Source organism: Myotis myotis, unplaced genomic scaffold, assembly GCF_014108235.1.
Source record: "Myotis myotis isolate mMyoMyo1 unplaced genomic scaffold, mMyoMyo1.p scaffold_m19_p_5, whole genome shotgun sequence".
NCBI classification, from domain to species: Eukaryota; Metazoa; Chordata; class Mammalia; order Chiroptera; family Vespertilionidae; genus Myotis; species Myotis myotis.
Window position 1 is genome coordinate 93,658,839 of NW_023416357.1, and position 25,658 is coordinate 93,684,496.

Here is a 25,658-nt window from a genome sequence, read left to right on the forward strand (position 1 = left end):
AGCAACCCTGGAGGTCCAGGTAAACATTGTTTCCATCCACAGAAGAGTTAGGTGGCTTGATCGAGGCCACACCTACATTTAAACTGTGGGATTTCCCTGCCTCTCCATGCAATGGCAGAAGTGAAGTCATGCCAGGCATTTCTGTGGTCTAAGGCTAATCCTTACAATGCATTAAGAGGTATAAGGGAGAAAAGAAAAAGAAGGCAACATTCTTGGGGTACCCACTGCATGCCAGGAATTCTGCCCAAGGTCACGCAGCAAAGAAGCACTACATGGGAGGCTGAACCCTGGTCTGCCTGACTCCCAGCCCAGTGCTCTTTCCACAAGCCACACTGCCATCCAGTTGGGGGCCAGGGGAAGTTTACTGCAAAGGGGGGAACTGTGCTTTAAATGCTGGGAAGGATCAGAATAAGTAAATCCATACAGACAGAACGCAACTGCTTAATGGGTACGGGGTTTCCTTTTGGGGTGATAACAATGTTTTGGAAATACAGAGGTGGTGGTTGTATGACATCGTGAATGTACTAAATGCCACTGAACCATTCACTTTTAAATGGTTATTTTTATAATTGTTAAAATTGTAATTTAACAATTGTTAATTGCTTTAATTGTATTAAACCCATAAGTAGTTTTATGCTATGTGAATTTCAACTCAATAAAAAAATATCTGGCCCTAGTGGGTTTGGCTCGGTGGATAGAACATCAGCCTGTGGACTGAAGGGCCCTGGGTTCGAGTCCAGTCAAGGGCACATGCCAAGGTTGCGGGCTCAATCCCCAGCAGGGGGTGTGCAGGAGGTAGCCAATAAATTATTCTCTCTCATCACTGATGTTTCTAACTCTCCCTGTTCTTTCTTTTCTGAAATCAATAAAAATATTTAGAAATAAAAAAAATATCTGCAGCAGGTAGATAGTGGCCCAGAGCACACTTCTTCCCTCCCCCCTCCCCCCACCCCCACCCCTCAACACAAAGCAACACCTACAGTAGGATTCTCCAAAGGGTGGGTGTAACAGACAACTCTAGATAGTACCCAGCCCCAACCCTGAACAACCGAGTAGAAAGGCCACCCACACTCACTCCTCTTTCAGATTTCTGATGATACTGAGGGGACAGTCTGTCTGACACTAGGAGGTCCTTAACTCCAGCCTTAGTCAGGCTCCTAATAGGAAACAGGCACACTCAAATACAGATAGTTCAAGGAGGTTTACTTTAGGGGCTCTACTGAAGAAAGGGTATAGATAAGCAATTCTCAGGGTGATGTCACCCTCCCCCCCCCCACACCCCCTAAGGACAGTCGACAATATCTGGAGACATTTTTGGCACAACTGGAGGATGCTACTGGCATCTGGTGGGTAGAGTCCAAGGATGCTGCTAAACATCTTACACTGCACAAGAGAGCCCGACAACAGAGAATCATCTAGCCTAAATGTCAAGAGTGGCAATTAGGAAATTCTGTCCTAAAGTAGGTTTGATTATCCCATTTCACAGACGATGTGACTGAGGCTCAGAAAGGCTAAATAACTTAAACCTCCCCTGTGCTCTGAATCCCATCTCCTCTCATCTGCTCAAAGACATACTCCAGCAACTGTCCCTCTCTTTCCCACACCGTCAACTTTTTTTTTTGCTCATTTACAAAATTCCTGCAGCATACAAGGATACTGTAATGTCTCCCCTAAATTTAATATTAGCCGTGCCTTGTTCCCACATGCCCTTCCAACTTCAATCCCTTTCTCTGTTGCCCTGTCCAGGACAGCTCTTCCCTCTGAGAGCCACCCCTGCCACCATTACTGTTACAAGTTTGGCCCATGCCCTTGTGCTCCCATATCCTTCACCTGCGCTGATTCTACACCATGGCCGTAACATCTAGAAGTGCAGGTGAATACTCAGTAGAGACTCATTGATATTACAGAGCAAACACATGATACACTCATGATACTCCATGATTCTTTCAATGTACCCTGCAATGTTGCAGCTCACAATAAAGCCCTGCATAAATGTGTTGTGCACTATCTCAGATTGTTTCTAGTTTTCACTGAATAAACTTGCACCTCTAATGTACCACAGAACAGTAGTCTGCAAACTTCTGCTGTAAAGGGCTAGGAAGTAAATACCTTTAGCCTTTGCGGTTCATACAGTCAGTCACTGTGACAACCACTCAGTTCTTCTCTTGTATCTCAAAAGCAGCATAGACAATACATTACTGAATCAGCATGGCTGTTTACAAAAACAGGCCTTGGGCTGGATTTACCCCACTCCCAGCCTGCAGACCACTGCCCAGCAGCACTATAGAGTAATGGAGGTAAAACTGAAACAGTAGTGTCTACCTTTCCAGACTAAACAGCCACCCTGCAGTAGACAATTACTATCCGGTGTCCCCAGCAGGCAGTAAACCAGACCACATCTTAGTCATGTTGCCACCTTCCCTCACCCTATAACCAACACCCCACCTCAGAGCTTTGCAGGGGTCAGGTACATCACATCACCTTTTACCACTGGCAGAATTTATACTCAGTCACATTTGCAGGCATCTAGGATGCCTGACGCTCTCGACCCAATGGAGAGTTTTAGCGCTATTGTTTTCCACCCTGTTTCAAGTGTAAAGAGATAGAAAGAACATAGAAGCGAATGGAGGAGCAGACAGGGCTGTCCGGTATGTTCCAGAGGTATGCATGTACATGACCAAAACTGAGCCCCTCCAATCCTATGGGTCAGGTGGAGAATGCAAATGAATGATGTGGCAGGGAAGGAGGGGGAGGCAGAGACTGCGGGGCCAAGACAGATGCCCCTTTAGAGATGGCAGCTGCTACTCAGCTCTAGCTGACAGCACTTCTCAGCAACACCAGTACGGCATTGCTCCATCTCCCAGGGTTTTTTTTAAAGCCAGAAATTCAGATTTTCATGCCAATTAGTTGGCACTGTTAACATAAAAAAACAATGAAACCTGTAAAGAATTTTTGTGAGTTTATTTGAGCCAAACTGTCGACATACACAAGGAAGCAGAACCTCAACAAATTGAGATAATGCTTCGGAGAATGGCGGGATACATCTATATTTATACATTGCAATCAAAGGAAAGGGATATAGGTGAGTTACATGAAATCCATTGGTGATAGACTAGAGAATCGGGAGAAAGCAAAGCAGGGAAACCCCTGGGATTGGATAAAAATAAAATGATAGATACATACTTAGTTGGGTGCTGGAACAATTAACATAACAATGAAGGAATTTGTGGTATCTGTACTGTGGTATCTGTTCTGGACCCCCACAAGGGGTCCAGAAAAAGGGAAGTTACAAGTTACCCAGACATTTCAAGGATATGTTATCATAGATGCAAAAAGACAGATAGGCTCAGTAAAGGTTGACCTTGTCAGTGAAGATATCGGCCTAGGACGTAACTATCCACCATAACTGCTTTTAGTTAAAATTTAATTTCAGACCATTCTTTGTGGTTACTTTAGGTCTCTTGAGTTTGCAAGATCGCCATGCAGGCCTTCCCTGAGCTTGTCAGGTTAGCATGTGGCCCCTTTCGTCCACAGCACCTAATTATACTCTTTTTAGGGAAGTGTTTCAGCCAACTCTGCATTAACCAAACATAATACACCTAGAGGCCAGATCTGCTACCAATTTTCCATTCTGAGATACACATTAAACCTTTACAGTCACCTGTAAGCTGGGCACTGGCAGCCCCAACATAATGGATAAAGGAACCGAGGCTTGGAGACATTGATCACTTGCCCAATGAACAGCTCAGAGGTGACAGACCCAACATTTACCCCAAAGCCCATGCCTTCCAACCCCCACAAAACCAGGTAACCTTGGGCAGTTCAACTTCAGACAGAAAAATGGCTTCCTCAGCGGAAGGACCAACAAAGACAAACCAACCTCCTCCTGATGGCTTCTCTGAGAAACCCTCCTGCCGAGAATCCCCCATGGGCACAATAATCTGCTCCCTGAACTGTGCTTCCTGGGCCCTCCAGCCACACCACATCTGGCCTAATCCCTACAGCAGAGAGGATTATGGGGACTCTTAAACCTGCTCCTTAAGCCAATCCTGGGTGGCGAGCCTTTTCCGGGATGAAAATAAGCCTGTTAGATCCCCAGGGCAAGGACGATGGGCCAGGTACAGAAACTCACCAGGGCAGAAAGCCCCAAGTGCCTAGCAAGGGGCAAAACCGGGAAAACAAGAACCTTGCCCCCAGGGTAACCCTTCCTCCCCAGCATATGCCTGGCCATGCAGTTTGGACTCCCAGACCTTTTCCTCCCTAAAGGTAACATCTAGGCCTCAGTTGTGTTCCAGACCCAGAAAAGCAGCAAAACCAGACAAGTGCCTCTGTGGCTGCCTCAGGGCCACCTGCAAAGACTAATGACCCCCTGCCCTGGCCCTGACCAATCAGTGGAGACCACGACCCTGAAAGAGAGCACCTGGAAAGCTGATGGATATTCTACTAAGACCTTCCCCTGAGACCTCCCCTATGATTCCCACCTTCAAGAGAGAGATAAATACCCTCAGCACAAAGAATCCAGTGGCGCTCTCGCTCCAAGGAGCATGTCCGTGCCACATTCCCCCACAGGCACGTATCCCCTAACCCAGTGGTCGGCAAACTCATTAGTCAACAGAGCCAAATATCAACAGTACAATGATTGAAATTTCTTTTGAGAGCCAAATTTTTTAAACTTAAACTATATACGTAGGTACATTGTTATTAACTTAAATAAGGTACTCCTAAGCTGGCTTTTGCTAAAAACGTCCTCAATCTGATTAAGGTACATTCGCTGAGGTCGACCCCTTCCAACTCTCCCATCCACACTCGTCTTGTATACTTGTTTCGTCTATCTCCTTTCTGCAAACCGACTTCTGTGCATGGGCCACGAAGTCTCAATGGCACTGTACATGCGCGCCCACACGTGGTATTTTGTGGAAGAGCCACACTCAAGGAGCCAAAGAGCTGCGTGTGGCTCACAAGCTGCGGTTTACCGACCACTGCCCTAACCTCTAGGGGACCCCACGAGACTTGCAAGCAAGGGAGCAATGGGCAGTGGCAGCTTGTCCCCCGCTAACACCCTTTTCTCTGCACAGCCCTTTCTTTTAGATATTCCCATCTTCCATCCCCTTTCCTTATATAAATTCAATTCTCTTTCATCTTGATGGCTATTTAGCGTGCCGGCACACCACCTGCTTTAACCTTCCACGTTGGTGGCCCGTGTGGGGATATCCATAAGAGAAGCTTCCACTCCTTCTCTCCCCACCACCTCCCCAACCCCTAGAGACTCTTGGGGTCCAGCACCAACCAAGTCCTTCCGGACTCCCAAGCAGCGGCAGGAGTGCCAGATGGCCAGACCTCCTATTCCTACTAACAGGTGAGTCACTTCATTTTTTGGAAAAGGGCACTAGGGAACGAGACTCTCAGTTCCCCCGGGGCCACCACTTCTGGGCACAGGTCAACCACTTAAAACCCACTAGGGTTCTGCCACTAAACGACTCCGTGATCGGATAAACCAGACTCGAAACAGGCACGTTTGCATTAGGCAGCCCACCGGTTTCAAGCAAACGTCGGAGCAACTGAGGCACACGATGAAAAACCACACACTCCACAAACCCTGGTCCAAAACACCCTGTAGGACTTTGTTTTGGGAACTGTGAGTCTCGGCATTGTTAATTCTGAAGTTTCACGGGGAGAGAGCTCACGCGAAGGCTGGTCCTGCCACATTAGGGTTTCGCCGGGAATCCCAGCGCTGGGTCCGACCAGCAGTTTACCGGGGAATTAATAGTAAGGATGCTTGTATTTACCCCTAGCCTCCGGGGGACTCTGGGTCCCAAAACTGAGCTTTTCTGGCGGGGACACCCTCTAGACTAGGTCTCCGCACACGGAGGGAGGCAGCAACCAGGCCAGGACACCATCCTTGGTTTCTCCCTCTCACTAGGCGACTCTCCCTCCTACAATCAACTCAATCTCAACCCCTCCCAAAGACTCACCTGCCTTTTAAAGAATGTTAAGGCCCTCAATTTATGAGACAAAATTAGACCCAACTGCTCATTTTCTATTGCAATACAGGATAGCCACAATATAAATTAGATAATCAAGAGACCTGGCCCAGGAATGGCAACCTTAATTATAACACCATTCTCTAATTGGATTCATACTGGGGCCGCCTAGACAAACGGTCCAAGATTCCCGAAGCCTTAACGCAGCCCTGCAAACAGAAGGAAATCAACAATTATGGAATCAAGACTCCAAGGGGTGTTTCATGGTTCCCCAAGGAGCTTTAAACAGAGGGACCAGGACGAGCCAGGCCACAGCAGCAGCCTCGCATGTGTAACGTGCAGAGTGAAGCAGCAGTTTTGTCTGCTCAAGCACTAGCATGTGAACAGATAAAATGAATGATCACACTCCCCAAAGTCAGGGCGCTGGTTCCCAGTATTGTGGAGGAAAGTGGCCCAGCTGGGCCGGGATAAAAGGACAGACTGTCCATGACCACACAATAGACAGGAGACAGACTCAGGCCATCCAGTGGATGTGTGATGTCTAAGACAGAGTCAACAGCAAATTTATAAATGAGCAAACAGTTTACTCTAGAGCAGAAGCAACAAACATTTTCTGTAAAGATCAAACAGTGAATATTTTAGGTTCCCAAGCCATTACGTCTCTGTCATAGCTACTCAATTCTGCCATCATAGTGTGAAAGAAGCCATAGACAAGAGTAAAAGAATGGATGGGACTGTGTTCCAACAAAGCTTTATTTACAAAATACATAGCCGACCTAGTGTGCCAATCTCTGTTGTAGGAAAAACACTAAAATGGCAGTGTGCAAACACTTGGAAGAGAATGTGTACCTTCCCCCAGGCCCGGAGAAATACAAATTATATTCTTACTTAAAATTAACCTCCACATGTTACCATTACGTAACTATTAACTTGGCCGAGAAACATGTAAAAGGAAATCCCACAGTGCTGGTAAAGCTATGGAGGAAAAGGTACGCACCACCAGTGACAATATTCTGGGGTAGTAAGTTCTTGAAAAACAGTGTGACAGAGCGTACCAAACGCTACACGATACTCCTGATGCATAGGAAGCTAAGCTACAGAGGAGGCATGGGGGAGATGAGAAAAGGAACAAGTAACTATTTCACCGGTCCTTCTATCTTCCAGGTACTGAGTAAGGCGCTATATGTGCATCTCTCACTTTCATTTCCATTTTCTGACCAGGGAATCAAGAGTCAGAGAATTGCCCACGTTCTATAGGGAGTGAGACCCAGGACTGCCAGAGTAGTGCTTTTTCCTCTACAACACGATGGCCGCCTAAACATAGCGTCACAGTTGCACAGATTTTTCCAGTAGTGTCCTAGAGCAGGGGTCAGCAAACTATAGCTCAAACCAAATCCAGCTGCTGCCTGTTGTCCAAATAAAGTTTTATGGGAATACAGCCATGTCTTTCCATTTGCTGCTTTTATCCTACAACAAAGGGGTGAGTGGTTGGGACACAGACCAGATGGCCTGCAAAGCAGAAAATATTTACTAACTGGCCCTTTGCAGAAAACATTTGCCAATTTCATCCTAGAACATCATAAATGGAATTTCTTTCTTTTCCTACAATGGGAGAAAGGTTAAATAATTGGAGTACCTCAATTTTATGGAATGTTATGTGATTATTTCTATCATTGTGAAGAGAAGGAACATAGATAAATACGGGGTGAGCAAAGTAAGTTTACAATTTTAAGTATACCAAGTATAGTTTATTCTTGTTTTATTTACTAGAGGCCCGGTGCACGAATTCATGCACCGATGGGGTCTGGCCAGCCCACCCCAATGGGGGCTGAATGGGGCTGGGCCAGCGGTAGGGAGGGGCCACAGGCAGTTGGAGGACTGGCCCTGCCCCTAATCTGGATGGGTGGGGCTGATCGGGGTGGGGCCGGCCAGGGGGAGGGACCGTGGGAGGTTGGGTGTCTGATCGGGCCAGTTGGCCACAGCAGTGTGTGTCATAGTGACAGGTCGTTCTGGTCATTCTGGTCATTCCAGTGTTCTGGTCACTTGGCTTTACATATATAGAGAGAGAGAGACTAGAGTCCCAGTGCACGAATTCGTGCACAGGTGGGGTCTGGCCGGCCTGCCCCGCATTGGGATAGGCCAGCAGGGGGGAGGGGCTGCGGTGGTTGGCTGGCCAGCCCTGCCCCTGATTGGGGTATTGGCAGCTGACTGGAGGCCGGGCCGGCCGGGGAGGGCAAGGGGAGGCCGATAGGGGCCCAGATCAGGCTGGTTGGCTGGTGCAGTGCATGTCATAGCACCGGTCATTCAGGTCATTCTGGTCATTCTGCCGTTCCGGTTGCTGGGCTTTTATATATATATAGATTCCTGATGTACGGATAAGCATCCAACTGTTCAACCAGTCGCTATGATGCGCACTGACCACCAAGGGGCAGACACTCCGACCGGTAGTTAGCTTGCTGCTGGGATCCGGCCAATTGGGACTGGGCAAGACCGGCTGGACATGCCCTGGAGCCCTCCTGCAGTCCTTCCCTGGTCAGGGTGGGGTCCCAGATTGCGAGAGGGCCCAGGCCAGGCTGAGGGACCCCACCAGTGTACTGATCTGTACACCAGGCCTCTAGTATTATATATTTTTCCAGACAAACAGCTATAAACCTACTTTACTCACTGACACTGATTCAATGTAGACTCAATGCAATTATATAAAATGCATATACTTTGAACAAATACAGTGTTTGCCAGTGTGGTTCAGTGGTTGAGCATCAACCTATGAACCAGGAGGTCATGGTTTGATTCCCAGTCAGGGCACATGCCCGGGTAGTGAGCTCAAGCCCCAGTGGGGGATGTGCAGGAGGCTACTGACCAATGATTCCCTCTCATCATTGATGTTTCTAGCTCTCTCTCCCTCTCTCTTTCTCTCTGAGATCAATAAAAATACTTTTTTAAAAAATTTAAAAAGTAGAATACCTAAAAATGTAAATATTTAATGCGCAAGGAAGGCATATGTATATGTATGTTCTGTTTTCACAATAGTCTTTAATGTCATTTTGGGTCTTTGCCTTTTTTTTAAGATGGGGAAGAGCAAATTCCAAGATATGCAGATGCAGGCAAGGAAAAATCAGATGGGAATGGGCAAGGTTCCCGGCAGGAAGATAGGAACACAGGCCCAGCAGGGAGCTGCCGAATGGTCAGAGGAAGTACTACGCCAGGCTCTGGAGGCTCCTGGATGGGCAAGCAGAAATCAGGCCCAAGGAATGGGTCCTCACTCCCCCCTTACAGCTGCCAGGAGCAAAAAAAACAGGAATCACTCTCCCCTCCCTCAGGTTTGTGCAAATACCACCTTCCCTGTGAGGTCTACCCTGATTACCCCATTCAAAATTACTACAGCCCTTCCCCTTCAATTTATCCTCTATCCCAAGGGTGGAGAACCTTTTTTCTTCCAAGGGCCATTTGGACATTTTCTTTTTTTTTCATTTCAGAGAGGAAGAGAAAGGGAGAGATAGAAACATCAATGATAAGAGAAAATCATTGATCAGCTGCCTCCTGCATACCCCCGACTGAGGATCATAACGGAAACCCAGGCATGTGCCCTGATCAGGAATCGAACCGTGACCTCCTGGTACATAGGCCAACACTCAACCACTGAGCCACGCTGGCCAGGCCCAGTTAGATATTTATGACATCATTTGTAGGCCATACAAAATTATCAACTTAAAAATTAGCCTGCTATATTTGATCAAACATTTAATTAACTCACTCTTAATGCCTTGGCAGGGCCAGACCAAATGACTTCCCAGACGTTCCCCACCCATACCTATCCAGAAAACAAGTCAGATGCACCATTGGGCCCTGGACTGGGCATGAGATCTAGACCTAGCTAACCAGAGCCACAGTGATAGGGTCCAGGATGACCACATGGCCAGCCAGACTGCTGTGAGTCAGCCCAGGACTTGTGCCGGAGCCATTGGGAAAGAGGTCCACTCTTTGTTGTTACATTGTAGGATATGACCCAAGAGCTGCTGGTAGTCATCTTGCCTCCACAGAGGAGAGGCTGCCTGAATCTGAAGCCAACGGAGAAAAAGGTAGAGTTGTGAACTGGACAGAAAGGTTGTCCTGATGATTCTCTAAGCACCTGAGTCCATCTGGTTCAGTGTCCGTTATAAGACACTTTATTTATTTATTTATTTATTTATTTATTTATTCACTCATTCATTCATTCATTCTCACCCAATGATATGTTTTTACTTTTTTAGAGAGAGAGAGGAAGGGCAAAAAAAAACACTGATCGTTTGCCACCTGTACACACTCCAACCCGGGATTGAACCTGCCACCTTTTGGTATACGGGATGGCACTTCAACCAAGTCAGCCACCCAGCCAGGGTCATTGCAAGACACCTTAAATCCCCATTGTGCTGAAATAAGCTTCTGCCACATGCCACTGCAGAGTCCTGGCCAACACAACCATTACTCCAACAAAACATTTTTTGGCAGTTCATTCAATTCGTTTCAACAGACATCAACAGTACAGCCCTTTGCTAAGTGACAGAAGATGCACTAAACTGTCATCAAATAAATGTCTCCTGAATGTTGAACCCTGAAAATCTGGGTTTCTGACCTGGCTCTGCTGCCACTAGAGCCCTCACTCTTATGGGTAGCTTTATTTTTGTTGTTTATCCTCACCCAAGGATTTTTTTCCCATTGTTTTTTAGAGAGAGTGGAAAGAAAGGAGAGAGGAAGCGAGGGAAGGAAAGAGGGAGGGAGAGAGGGAGGGAAAGGAGGGAGGAGAAGGAGAAGGAGGGAGGAGGAGGGAGAAAGACACACATCAATTGGTTGCCTCTGCATAAAGCCTTACCGACTGGGGATTGAACCTTCAACCCAAGTACATACCCTTGACCGGGAATATTGAACCCACATCCCTTCAGTGCGTGGGGCGGATGCTGTAACCACGCAACCAGGGTTGCACAGGCCTGGGTTGCGGGCTTGATCCCCAGGAGGCAGCAGATCAATGATTCTCTCTCATCATTGATGTTTCTCTCTCTCCCTCTCCTTTCCTCTGTGAAATCAATAAAAATATATTTTTTAAAATTATGCTACATGCAAGATGATGGATTAATGATAGATTATGAAGTTCATAAAAGTGAACAATATGAAGACCACATAGCAACATGTTGAAGTTTTATCCAGAAATGTTAAGGGTAAAAACAAAAGCAAAGTTATATGATAAAGGTAAATTACTTCAACCTATATAGGTGTTTTGCAACCTTTTTTAAATTATTATTACTTTCTCCCTTAGGGACTTTTTTTCTTATCACCCCCTCCATGAAATGTAGTGCCACAGATATATTTTACCTCTGTTTGTACACTGCTTGCATATCTGTGATTTATACAAAACAATAAATTGCGCACACCCCTCAGGGGTGCGCTCACCTGTGGAGAATGCAGAGCATATGTACAGACAAGATGTTGGCAGGCAGGAGGGAAGGTGCTTTACCTGGAATTATGTCCACATTGCCAGAATTCATGGAAGCCCGTAAAATCTTAGACTTTAGTTCCATATTTTAAGAGCTCTGAGAACTTGACTTCTATTGGGTACCCAGGCACAGTCATGCAACAGGAAGCAGGACAGTCCATGTCAATAGGGTCAATGTCAATGTCAAATGTCTATTGCCACTTGCTCTCAAAGGAGATAGTCAAATATCTGCAGGTGGTGGAGCCCTTACTTCTTACTAACTGCCAAACCAGCCCAGTGCCTTCAACAAGGATAAAGAAAGTGTGATACCAGCACTTTTCCTGCTTTGAATGAAAACCACTAATATTCGTTTTTCCATTCACTCAATTTTCAGCTTATTCTTTTTTTTTTTTTTTTTAATCCTCACCCAAGGATATTTCTCCATTAATTTTTAGAGAGAGTGGAAGGAAGGGAGGGAGGAGCGGGGATGGGGGTGGGGAGGAAAGAGAGAGAGAGAGAGATTGATTGGTTGCCTCCCACATTTGCCCTTGACCCAGGCCGGGACTGAGCCTGCAACCGAGATAGGTACATGCCCTTGACCGGGAATCAAACCCTCAATCCTTCAGTTCACACTGTAACCACTGAGCAAACCCAGCCAGGGCTCAGCTTATTCTTTATTCCAAATCCAAGCCACTGCTGGAGATGACCCAGTCAATGCCAAAGAGGAAACCATGACCTTTGACATTCCAGAAAATAAGAAGCTGCCGCCAAAATGTGCATAAACATCCAGCAAGATCAGCAGCAAATTACCCACTAAACCCAAACTCTGGTGTATCAAGAAGCCCTTAGAGCTTGTCTGTTCCACAAATTATCTGACTTCTCTGGGTCTGGCTTTCCTCATCCTTGAACTGGGGGTTTCAGTATGTTTCTAACTTAAAAATTCTTTACAGAATAATTACTGTTTGAAAAGAACATCAAGGACTTCAAAGATAAAGCCTTACAAAAAACAATGCTTGAGAACCATGCCTTTCTGACCCTACAAGTTTACTTTCCCAATAACAGCGAAAGTATTATCTGAAAATCAAATTCCTTAGCTAGCAGAGGCTGGTAATCAAGTATTCTTCCCTACTATTTTTTACAGAAAAACAAATAAATAATGGCCACTATCACCCTAACAATTTTCTTACTTCTACATACACATATAAATCCAAAAACAGTTTTCTGTGCATGTATTGATGTGCATCAAGGTATATATTTTAGGGGTAATTCTGCACTCTCCTTTTCTTTAGAAAAAGTTAATGTTAATGATGTGTATAAGTCCATTTTTTTCCTTTTGACGTCTCTGAGGTTTTCCATCTTGTGATCATACCACATACATTTATCCACATCCCCAATTAATGGTCATCTTATTTGTTTCTGGCCTCATGATACCCATTTATTTTGTGTATGCATTTCCTAGAGCCATTCCACTTCCTGGTTATTTGCACTTAATGTATTTGTCCTTGAACCTATCTGACTTCAAACTCCACTCAAACATTCCTAACTCAAAATACAGCAGATTCTAATTGCCACTTTATAGGATATACAAGAGACTGAGGAAACACATCAAACCACACCAAAAGGTGTAATCAGCAAAATCCTGCAAAGAAACCTTACAGGATAAAATGCTTCCTTCAACAAAAATTGCAAGGGGTGAAAGAGAGAGATATGAAAGGGGAATCTGTAGTTTAAAAAAAAAAGACTGTGCTTCAAAGGATACCATCAGGAAAGGGAATAAACAACCCATAAAAGGGGGGGGGGGAATGTTTATAAACAACATATCTGATAAAAGACCTATATCCAGATTATACAGAATTCTTATAGCTCAACAGAAAGGAAAACAACCTATTAAAAATGGGCAAAGACTCTCACCAGACATTTCTCCAAAGAAGATATACAAGTGGCCAATAAGCACATGAAGCAATGTTCAACGCCATTAGTCATTAGGGAAATGCAAATCAAAACCACAAACAGACACCACTTCACAGCCACGAGAATGGCAGACTGTGCAGAAACCAGAACCTTCACGCAGTGCTGGTGGGAAAGGAGAATAGTGCAGCCGCCTTGGAAAAGTCTGACAGTTCCTCAAATGGACCCAGTAGTTCCACTCTTAGGTGTACACCCAAGGAAAACGAAAACATATACCACACAAAACCTTGTACGCGAGTGTTCACTGCAGCATTCTTCAAAATGCCCATCAACTCATGAAGGAATAAGCAACATGTGACATATCCAAGGCCTGGGTGCCAGAGCAGCACCCCCTGAGTGGGGAGCAGGCGATGATTTTGCTGGAGGACCTCGAGAAAGAGCTCAATGAACTGCAGCATGAAATGGCAGCCTGCAGACACAGACACTGACACCCGGCGTGGTGGCTCAATGGTTGAGTGTCGACCTATGAACAAGGTCACGGTTCAATTCTCCAGTTCGATTTGCCATCAGGGCACATGCCCGGGTTGTGGGCTTGATCCCCAATAGGGGGCGTGAAGGAGGCAGCCAATCATGATTCTCTCTCATCACTGATGTTTCAGTCTCTCTCTCTCCCTCTCCCTTCCTCTGTGAAATCAATAAAAATATATTTAATAAAAAGAAGAGAGACAGTGGCTCCAGGGGAGCAGGCATCACTTGAGCCTTCAGTTCCTGCCTAAGAAGCCCCAGCTCACATGGGAGCCAGGCTCAGGAGTCCCGCCCTGTTGGAGAGACAGATAGACTGACCAGGACTGAGGAAGGAGAGTGCTGCAAAGGAAACAGTCCTGAGATAGTGGAGTGACATAGGAGAATATTTTATGGAGAGAGCTGGGAGGTGTCACACCAGGATGCCCAGCATGGAGAAGCTGATGAGCAAAAGGCTCCGACAGAAGGGCCCTGGGGAAACCCCGTAGGAGAAAGACAACACGAATGTGATGAATGTGGGAAGAGCTTCACTCAGAGCTCAGGTCTCATTCAACATCAAAGAATTCACACCGGAGAAAGACCCTGTGAAGGTAATGAGTGTGGGAAAACCTTCTGGCAGAGTGCTGGCCTTTTTAATCACCAAGGAATCGGACCACTGTGAGGAGCGTGGGAAGGCCTTCAGTCAGAGTGCCAGCCTCATCCAGCACCAGAGGACCCACAGGGGAGAGAAGCCTCATCAGTGCAGCCAGTGCTGGAAGAGTTACGGTCGGTGCTCCTCGGTGCTCCTCACTCCTTCCGCATGGAGCACCAGAGAAGCCCTACGGGAAGCGGCCTCCCCAGTGCAGTAAATGTGGAAAGCCTTCATCGACACTATAACCTCATCTGCCATCAGGAGATTCACAGCGTGGTCGAGCTAGTCTAATCCTTGCTATGTGCAAGTTTTCCAGTTCGCTGGCCACATCCTGTGGAGCAGGTGAACACTGGGAAATGCTTTTCTTCCGGTCTCCACTCAAGGTGTTTTGGAACAAATACTGACCTGTGGTGCGGACGCATCCTAAGAGGAAACTTAACAGGTTTTTTAAGCTATTGCTTTCCCTTCGGTTTCTTTACCTCTTCCTGGTTACTAGTCCATCCTCTTACTTATTCTCTTTCAGATGGCTCTAAACCAGTGGTTCTCAACCTTCCTAATGCCGCGACCCTTTAATACAGTTCCTCATGTTGTGGTGGCCCCCAGTTTCATTGTTACAAATTGAACATCATTAAAGCATAGTGATTAATCACCAAAACAATATGTAATTATATATGTGTTTTCCGATGGTCTTAGGCGACCCCTGTGAAAGGGTCGTCTGACCCCCAAAGGGGTCGCGACCCACAGGTTGACAACCGCTGCTCTAAACCTTCCTAACGATGTAATAAACCGTGCCGCTCTCGCCAGCAGGCTTGAAAGCTCTGTACATACCTGGATTTAAGACCTAAAGTCCACAGAGCTCTGCTGCTGTTTTACGTGACCCACACTTGCATGGGACATCTCTGCCTACTGCTTCCCTGACACCTACATGACACTCCTTTTTAAATGCTGGATGTGTAAATTTTGGCAAGTTATTCACCTTTCTATGCTCCAGTTTTATCATTTGTAAGCAATGGATTACAATATAACTACCTCATAATGTTTCTGAAAGGATTTAAAAATGTAATCCAGATGAAGCTTAGTGCCTGACAGACTAAGCACTCAATAAATATTCACTATTTGTATTATAACTGTTGACCCCGAGAAGGAATATACCTGCCAAAAAGGACTTCCTAGCAATTAATTGGGTCCAAATTCAGAACCAGAGTCTAGCAGCCGTTCCTGACAGAGGCCATACATGTGTCTTGCATCTCAGGGAAAAGCCACAGACTGAGGAGCCAGCCTCCTGCACTGTGTGTCTGTCAGCAGAGCTGGACTTATAAAGGAGTTCCTGGGATGGTATACTTTGGCCAATGGGCCGATACCTGCCCCATCCAATTAGAGCTGCACAGCTATAGCCTTATTTGCACCTTTACTGACCAATCAATCAGTAGATCCATAACAACCAACCAGGATGTGCAATTCCGACCTATTAGGACAGTGCTATTTGGACCAATTAAACTGCAAATTTGGATTCCTCATTTGCTTAAAAATGGACCAATCAGTGACCATTGTGGGCATTTTATATAAGTGGGCCTCCCCTTTGTCTCAGTGGAATGCACTTTCAGTTTCTGGCCATGGCTGCACTTCTCTGGTTTGCAAACTACTCACCTGAATAGTCTCTCCTTTTAATGCACACACAAAAAAACTGTCATATTCATATAATGGAATATTATTCAGCCACAAAAAGAAATGAAGTACAGATATTATGCTACATTATGAACCTTGAAAACATACTTCATGCAAACAGCCAGACACAAAAGGCCACATGTTGTATGGTTAATTTATATGAAATATACAGAATAGGAAATTCAGAGAGAGAAAATAGATTAGTGATTGCCTGGGGCTTCAGGGAGGGAGAATGAAGAATGAAAATGTTCTAAAATTGATTATGATGATGTTTGCAGAATTCTGTGAATATACTGAACACTAAAAATATAACAAACTTAAAAATTAGAGAGAGCCCTAAATGGTTTGGCTCAGTGGATAGAGCGTCGGCCTGCGGACTGGGGGGTCCCAGGTTCGATTCCGGTCTAGGGCATGTACCTTGGTTGCGGGCACATCCCCAGTAGTAGGTGTGCAGGAGGCAGCTGATCGATGTTTCTAACTCTCTATCCCTCTCCCTTCCTCTCTAAAAAATCAATAAAATATATTTTTTTTAAAAAATTAGAGACCTAAAAGATTTACAAGACAAACCAATTTGCATTGTTCAAACCTTATTTAGATCCTGGGTTTTAAAAAATATTTAATATAATTCTATAAAATAAAATTACAAAGCAAGTATGGAAATTTGAACATTGAGTATCTGATATTAATGAATTATTACTAATTTCTCATAGATATGGAAATGGAATTGTGTTTTTAAAGGAGTACCTGTATTTTTTTGGATTTTTCTTAATATATTTTTATTGATTTCAGACCGAGAAGGAGAAGGAGAGAGAGAGATAAAAACATCAATGATGAGAGAGAATCACTGATCAGCTGCCTCCTGCACGCCCCCTACTGGGGATCAAGCCCACAACCCAGGCATGTGCCCTTGCCGGACAATCTGCAGGCCGATGCTCTATCCACTGAGCAAACCAGCTAAGGCAGAGTACCTGTATTTTAGAGATACATATTAAAATATTTACTGGTGAAATGATACCATTTATAGGATTTGCTTCAAAACAAACTGGGGAGAGAGGTAGAAAGTAAATAGGTGAAGTGGTCATGAGTTAATAATTGCTCATGAAACTATTCTGCCCACTTCCCTGATGTTTAAAAGTTTCTATTAATAAAAAGAACAGAAGAAAGAAAATATATACATGTCATATTATTTTGTTGTGTGCCAATTATCAATCCTACAGGTGGGAAAACCCTATTTCAACTGTAGTCTCAAGAAATGATTGATGGAAACCTGTATGTGTATTATTTACAATTTGAGGAAATAGTTTTACTTTAAAAAAAGAAACGATTGAAAATACCTTGGACTTCCCCTGCCATCCTCAGCAACCACTTTTTCTGCCTCAATTACAATCTTTCCAAAAGAAGGCTTTCATTCTTAATGCTTTTTCCTTTAAAAAAACAAAACAAAAAAAAACACATTTGTTAGTTTCCTTTAGTTTGGCCTTAGACCTAATTATTTTTTAATTAAATGTTAAAACTGATCTTTGATATTAAGTTGCTCCTTAAAAGATACATTGATTCATTTCCCCCTGGCTTGTCAATTTCACTTACTCCTCGGAGGAAGGCAGAACTGTGAGCCTGAGACAGAGCCTCCTTGGTCACAATAAAGGGAAGAGCTTTTTAGGGCCCAGAACTGGGCCACAAAGCAACCCCACCTGAGCCCCATGTCCTTATGGAAACAACAATAACAACTCTAATTTCCTGACTACATACCATGGAGAGGCACAGTACCAATCACGTCACCTGAGTAATGTTATTTGGTCATTGCAACAAGCCTAGAGACAGGTACCATTATGTATCCCCATTTTGCTAGGATTTCCAGAATGATCAAGCAACTTACTCTATTTAAATCACACAGCTTTATGTGGCAGGACCAGGATTTGAGCCCAGGCTGTCTAGTTCCAGGGCCTGCACTTACTCCCGACTATATTACCTCCTGGGTGGACACCAGCTCATCACATCTGTGTTGTGGTATTACTGATGTTCAAGGACCAGAAAGTTTAATAAAACCAAAATTCATTCACTCTGGACACAGAAAATGGACTGTCTCCCAGGAAATCCTCCCTCCCCCCCGCCCCTCCCCAGTTCCCTCATCAGGACCATCAATTTCACAAATCGTACTCTTGAATTAACAAAAACAAAAGCACCTAACTTGGAAAACAATCCACAGAGATCATTTAAAAGTTAAAAATGAAAAGAGATATATTGCCTTAGCCTTGCCCACTCTCGATGTCCAGAAAATGCCTGGGTGAAGGGGCTAGCGCTAGGGCTAGGGCTGGACTTTTCAGTGAAGAGAAACCAGGCAGAAGGAGGGTAGGCGAGTCCTCCTAAGTGAATCCAGATCCCAGTCAGGGTGAGCTGAGAGACTTCCCTGAGCCACTCCCATCTCCACATGCAACACCCAGGAATGACTTAGCACCAAAACAATAACAGAGGAAACCACTGAGAATCCCCGGCCAAGTCTCAGGACTAAACTTCAGAAACACTGAGGACTATCTCCCAGGAAACTGCCTCCCCCTCTCAACCTCCCCACCAAAACCAGCCTCCTCCTCTTGTGGGAGGGAGAGGGGTGGACTGGGCAGGGCAAGCAATGGTCCCCAGACGGGCTCAACATTGCACAAGGGACGGCTTGCAGGGCAGGACAAGGGAGATTTCAAATGATCTAAGAAAATGAAAGGGCTGGAGTATTAAAAAAAAAAAAAAAAAAGGTAAGAACCAAGGACCAAAGTGGGAAACAAAGTAACTGGGGACAGCTGGTGACTGGAACAGCAAAGCACCGGGGGCAGGGGAATAAGAGGGGCCGGGAAAACAAAGAGGCTGGAGAATTCCCAGTCCTCTGCGGACCTGGAGCTTCGGGGACACGGGGTGCAGGGGTCAGCAAACTACGTGTTTGGAGAGGACGCTCAGCCTGTGTGGAGGCTGGAGAGGCTGGAGACCGAGGGCCTGAGTGCGCGGGTGACTGGGGCGCAGGGGGAGCCTGAGCTGGGACTGGGACTCAGGAAGTCTACGAGTGAGTTGGTGCTGAGACACAGGAGGTCTGAGAACTGGGGGTCCGGTAACTGGGCACAGGGTCGGAGGGCTGGGAAGGGCTGGCGGACGGGGGTACAGGTGTCGGAGGGCTGCTTTTAAGTGATGGTCAAGGAGTCAGGGGACTAGGAGTGCCTGGGCGCGGGACGCCCGAGAACTGCAGGTGACCAGGACAGGAACGGGGTTGGTTACACGGGGTCAGGAAACGGAGCGCTGGGACGCGGGTCTGGGAGCGGGACGCGGGGACTAGGGGCGAAGTGTGCAGCTGAAGTGGCGGGAGCCGGGCCGGGCGGGGCGGGTGACAGCGGCGAAGCCGCCACTCACCGCTCATGGTGCCGCTCTCCGGGCCGGTGCCTGCGCCTTGCCGCTCCTGCCGCCGCGGAGCTCCAGACAGGCCGGGCCACCGCGCGCCCCGCCCCGCCCCGCCGGTCCGTCCTCCCGCCCCGCCCCGGAAGTGGAGCGTCGCCGCTGTGGCCCCGCCCCCCGACCCGGAACATAAACACAGGCGCCGGCGCGGGGCCGGGAGCCGGGAGGCGGACTGGAACCTCCGTGGAGACACGTGGTGGTCCGTCCGTCCTGGGGTCCAGCGGGATGATTAGGACGCCTCCCCGCCCTCTCGGGCTCACACCTCTGCCGGAAAGCCAGACAGTAAACAGGGAAGGCTGGAGATGAGGCGACGCCAGACAGCGCTAGGAGCTGAGAAAGGAAAAGAGGAATGGGCCAAAGCGTGGGGACGGGGAGATGGGCAGTCCCAGCGGGCCTCTCTTAGGAGCTGAGACCAGGATGATAAGGAGACAGCGGCGAAGATCTGCAGGAAAGGAACAGTGCAAAAGGCCCTGCCTAGAGGGATTGGCTGGAGGGAGAGGGTGAGTGAGAAAAGGGTAGTAGAGATCAAGAGTTGGGTGGAAGTGGGGGGAAAAACAAAACGAATAGCAATACTCATGTCTGACAAAATAGACTAAGATCTGGAAACAGCCCAAGTGCCCATCAGCAGATGAGTGGATAAAAAGCTGTGGTACATTTATATCATGGAATACTATGCAGCAGTAGAAAAGAAGAGTCTCTTACCCTTTGAGACAGCATGGAAGGACCTGGAGCGTATCATACTAAGTGAAAATAAGTCAGTCAGAGAAAGACAAGTATCACATGATGTCACTCATGTGGAGTCTAATGAACAAAATAAGCTGATGAAGGGAGTGGATCCAGAGACATGGAAGCTTGGAACAAGAGTGCTGAATCTCAGAGGGAAGGTGGGGCTGGGTGGGTGGGTGGAGGTAATCAACCAAAGACCTGTGCATATGTGCATAATCCATGTATGCAGACAGTGGGGAGGTGAGTGCCTGGGGCGGAGGTTGGGGGTGGTGGGGTTAATGGAGATGATGGGGGGGGGCGGGGAAAGGGGGACTTATGTAACACTTTCAACAATAAAATTTAAAAATAAAAAAGAGTTGGGTGGAGAGCCTTGCAAGCCATTGTGTAAGGAGTTTGGACTTTTCAACCTAACTCTTAAGTAGTGTTAGGATAAGAAACATTCAAACCTGTAAAGAATCTTTATGAGTTTAGTTGAGCCAAACTGTCAACAACTGCTGGGAAACAGAATCTCAACGTATTGAGATAATGCTCCGGAAAATGGCAGTTTTTCACCTATTTTTATAAATTACCATCAAAGGAGGAGAGTAAGTGGGTTACGTGAAATCCATTGGTGATAGATTAGGGAAGTGGTAGAAAGCAAAGCGGGAAAACCTCTGGGATTGGAAAAAAATGATAGACACATGCTTCTTTTACACAGGTGGGTATAGGATAGTTCACAGTTCACAATTAAGGATAACAGTAACATTGAGGGAATTTGCGCATTGATTGTGCCCTAAGGGGTCTGGAAAAGGGAAGGTACAAGTTACTGGTGACATTCCAAAGGTATGTTATATATATGCAAAAAAATTAAAAATGGAACTCCCACTCGACCCAGAAATCCCACTTCTGGGAGTATAGCCCAAGAAACCAGAAACACCAATCAGAAAGGACATATGCACCCCTATGTTCATAGCAGCAAATTTATAATAGCTAAGATTTGTAAATAGCCTAAGTGCCCATCAGCAGGTGAGTGGATTAAAAAACCGGTACAGCTACACAATGGAATACTACACTGCTATAAAAAAGAAGGAACTTTTACCATTTGCAACAGCATGGATGGACCTGGAGAGCATTATACTAAGCGAAATAAGCCAGTAGGAGAAAGATAAATATCACATGATCTCACTCATACGTGGGATATAATGATCAACATAAACTGATGAACAAAATAGATCCAGAGACATAGAAGCACTGAACAGACCCTCCAAACTCAGAGAGAAGGTTGGGAAGCGGGGGAGGGTAAGAGATCAACCAAAGGACTTGTATGCATGCATATTGGCATAACTAATAGACACAAACACTGGGCGGTGGGAGCTTGTCCTGAGGGGTAGGAATTGGGGGGTGGGGGGAGGAAGGAGACATAATTCTTTAAAGAATTTTTTAAAAAGACTAAATAAGCTCAGTTAAGATCAAAGTTGATCTCTGTCAGGGAAAATACCAACCTAGGACATGACTACCCACTATAAACTGCTTTTTTGAAATATGTAATTTTATTAATTTCAGAAAGGAAGGGAGAGAGAGAGAGATAGAAACATCAATGATAAGAGAGAGTCATTGTGCCGAAACCGGTTTGGCTCGGTGGATAGAGCGTCTGCCTGTGGACTGAGGGGTCCCAGGTTCGATTCTGGTCAAGGGCACGTACCTCGGTTGCGGGCACATCCCCAGTGGGAGGTGTGCAGGAGGCAGCTGGTCGATGTTTCTCTCTCATCGATGTTTCTAGCTCTCTATCCCTCTCCCTTCCTCTCTGTGAAAAATCAATAAAATATATTTTTTAAAAAAAAAGAGAGAGTCATTGATTAGCAGCCTCCTGCACGCCCCCTACTGGGGATTGAACCTGCAACCCAGGCATGTGCCCTTGACCAGAATCAAAACTGGGACCCTTCAGTCTGCAGGCCAACGCTCTACCCACTGAGCCAAACCAGCCACGGCTAAACTGCTTTTTAATTTAAAGTTTTAATTTCAGACCATCACTTGTGGTTACTTTAGATCTCTGAGTTTGCAAGGCTGCCACACAGGCCTTCCCTGAGTTAGTCAGGTTGGCATGTGGCCCCTTTTCACTCACGGTAGGTAAGGGAATAGAAAGCCATTGCAAGAATTTAAGCAGAGGAATGATACAGTCTGAATTAGGTTTTTAAATGATTATTCTTAGGGTTTGAGAATGAATTGTAGCAGGACGGTAGAGAGGGGGCAGCTGGTTGGGGGGGGGGGGCATTGCAATTGTCCAGCAAGAGATAATAGTGCGTAGGACTAACATGGTGGCAATGGAGATGAAAATAGATCATCATGGGTGAACACATGCTCACAACAATCTTAAGAATCCATTTTACTGCCCCATCTTCCAGGTAGGGGTTAGGGGACCAAGAAATATTAAAGGAGCATTTGCTCAACGTGTTTGCCTGCAACCCAGAGTAAAAGAGTACCTTTTTCATCACAGCTCAATACACACATGCATTTATTTAAGTAATTAACCCAACAATTCTGAACTTAATGTATTCTCTTGTACTTCCCCTTTTTTTCCCCCCTCAGGGAGGGAGTGGAGGAGGGGAAAGGGAAAGGGAAGGACAGGGGCATGCTCTTGGAAGGAAGAGCCTACCTTTTTTTTTTAAATGCTGACTAAGAGGATTGATCCACAAATATGCCTTGAAACACAGTTGAAAACACTGAGTTGCGAACCACGCCCCACTGGGAAAAGGAGCCAGAATTCCAGCATGGCCTTTCTGCTACATTGCCTCTCAAAACTTAATCTCTGGCCCCTGGGAATTTACTTTTGGACTCAGCAGAGTTCAAGAGCTCTTTGGAGAACGATGCTCAGGGGCATCTATAATAATAAAAGGATAATATGCTAATTTGGGGCCGGAGGGAAGCTCGTGCCAGCAGTCAGGGGGAGGAAGGCTTACTCTTGCACGAATTTTCGTGCATTGGGCCTCTAGTTTTCTTATAATAGTGAAAAAGTTGTCCTATCCAGTTTGCTTCACTGGATAGAGGATTGGCCTGTGGACTGAAGGGTCCTGGGTTCAATTCCAGCGAAGGGCACATGCCCAAGTTGCAGGTTCAATCTCCAGTGGGGGGCATGCAGAAGGCAACCGATGGGTGATTCTCTCTCATCATTGATGTTTCTATCTCTCCCTCTCCCTTCCTCTCTGAAATCAATAAAAATATATTGTTATAATAGTGAAAAAGTGGAAAGCACCAAAACCCAACTACAGTAGAGTAGCTGAAAAAATTATGGCCCACCTCATTAGGAATCTCTGCAGTAATTGAAAATTAATTATAAAGATTATGAGAAAGTGGGAAAGGCCGCTGATAAAACATTAAGTTTAAAAAAGCCCCATGCAAAATGGTCTGTACACACCATGATGATAATTTTGTCAAAATACAGCCATGTGTAGGGAGAATTTAAACATGAAAATAGTTGTCAGATGGGTACGAATCGGAGTAATCACTTTGTCAGTTATCTGAATGTCTAATCACTATGTTGTATATTTGAAACTAATATATTTCAACTGTAGTTGAAAATACTGTGTGTCTCCTTGGTGGGGTTGCTTTCCATTTTCAAAATTATACTTGGCAGTTGCTCCTTCGTTATTCTAGTTAAAGAGTGGATGTGACTGCATCCTCCCCTAGAAAACCTAGCTTAGGTCTGCCTACCCCTTGTAACCTTTGGTAGACCATCACATACCTGTTTCATGGAGCTGTGACGAGGATGCTGTGTTATACTTTCTCATCGCACCCTGCACCTTTCCTTCACATCACCTGATGCAGGATATGTTATTGAAATTGTAGCGTGTGCTTAATGTTTCCTACCACCAACCATCCCCTCGAAGTGTTATCATTCTTTCTTCCCGAGACTTCACCCTGGTCCTGGAAGACCAGGAATCAAAAGCCTAACATCAACTTTTGAAAAATCTAAATTCATTGAGGAGGTTATACTGGGTGTGAGGGGATAAGGAGCAGCTAGGAGCAATATAATAGTAAAGGAGTGTGTGCCTGCCCTCAGAGAGACTCGACCTCAAAGGAACTAATAAAAATCATAGCAGTGTAACGAACCAAATTGTGTATTATGAACCAGATACTTTTATGGGGGGAAAATGTGTGTGTTTGTGTAACAGAGTAGTTAAGTAACTTCCTTATAGTCACCCAAGTCATCACCTTCTAACAGAGCCAGGATTCAAACCCAGGCAGTCGGGCTCTAAGAGCCAGTGCCTTAACCACTATACTGTTTTGTCTCCTTTGGCCCCTCAAGGGCCTGAAATGGAGCCATGATGGGCCCCAAATGGGTAAAAAGATCCCGCCAAGGCTCCCCATATCCCCATCCTGACACAAAAGCCCCAAGACCTTGAAGATCTATGCTGTGGCGCCAGTGGGCATCTTAATGATCAAAGTCAATCGATTATCACAGTGCAGCATCTGTTGCATAGCCTTTCCATGAGGAGCTTTGCACAACCCAGAAGAGGAACCCTCCCCCTATAGCAGTGATGGCGAACCTATGACACGTGTGTCAGAGGTGACACGCGAACTCATTTTTTTGGTTGATTTTTCTTTGTTAAATGGCATTTAAATATATAAAATAAATATCAAAAATATAAGTCTTTGTTTTACTATGGTTGCAAATATCAAAAAATTTCTATATGTGACACGGCACCAGAGTTAAGTTAGGATTTTTCAAAAGGCTGACACGCCGAGCTTAAAAGGTTCGCCATCACTGCCCTGTAATGACTAAGACTGTAACCCAAACAGATGGGGAACTCGGAAATGGAACTAAGTTGATGTGAAGAGAAAAAAAAAGAAAAAGATCAAGATGTCTGGGTTTAAATCATGGCTTTGCCATTTACTGGCTATGTTACTTTGCTCTGCCTCAGTTTCTGTCATAATCTGTAAAATGGAGATGATGGTGGTCCACCCACCTTGTAGTTTATTGTATGCATTACATAAGTTAGTACAGGTAAAGCACTTAGAACAGTCCCTGCACATTAGTAACGATGTAAGTGGTAGCGATCATTATTACCTGCATTTGGGTCTGAAAATTATACCTAGTAAACTTTAATCGCCGTTTGTAATTCGATCCGTATTTATATGATTATAATAATGCCTGAGGCCTCCAGTAGACTGGAAACTCACAAGGTCATTGCACACTGAATTAGCACGACTGACTCTAGGCTTCTCCCATCTACAGAAGTACACAAAATAACCTTGCTTGCCTTTAACCATAAAGAGAAAAATTCAATTGTTCTGAAGTGCATATGTGCATGTATAGGAGGGAAGTGGTCCAGCCGCAGAAAGGCGTCACTATGGGATCTACACATTGCAGTCC

General features: G+C 45.6%; 1 protein-coding gene across 9 annotated transcripts in view; it reads right to left on the reverse strand.

Moving 5' to 3' along the window:
• Positions 1-19,644, reverse strand: part of SNX29 (sorting nexin 29) — a 453,538-nt gene extending 433,894 nt beyond the window's left edge. For 8 of the 9 annotated variants that reach the window (XR_004967387.1, XM_036308068.1, XM_036308069.1 and 5 more), the window contains exons 1-2: positions 19,541-19,644; positions 17,488-17,577 (exon numbers count right to left, since the gene is read on the reverse strand). Coding sequence is in view for 8 of the 9 variants with exons in the window: in XM_036308068.1 (XP_036163961.1) it covers positions 17,488-17,506 (19 nt within the window). In the remaining variant the exon portion in view is untranslated. The remainder of the gene's footprint in view (positions 1-17,487; positions 17,578-19,540) is intronic. The other variant, XM_036308067.1, reaches the window with a different exon arrangement.
• Between the last annotated feature and the right edge of the window lie 6,014 nt (positions 19,645-25,658).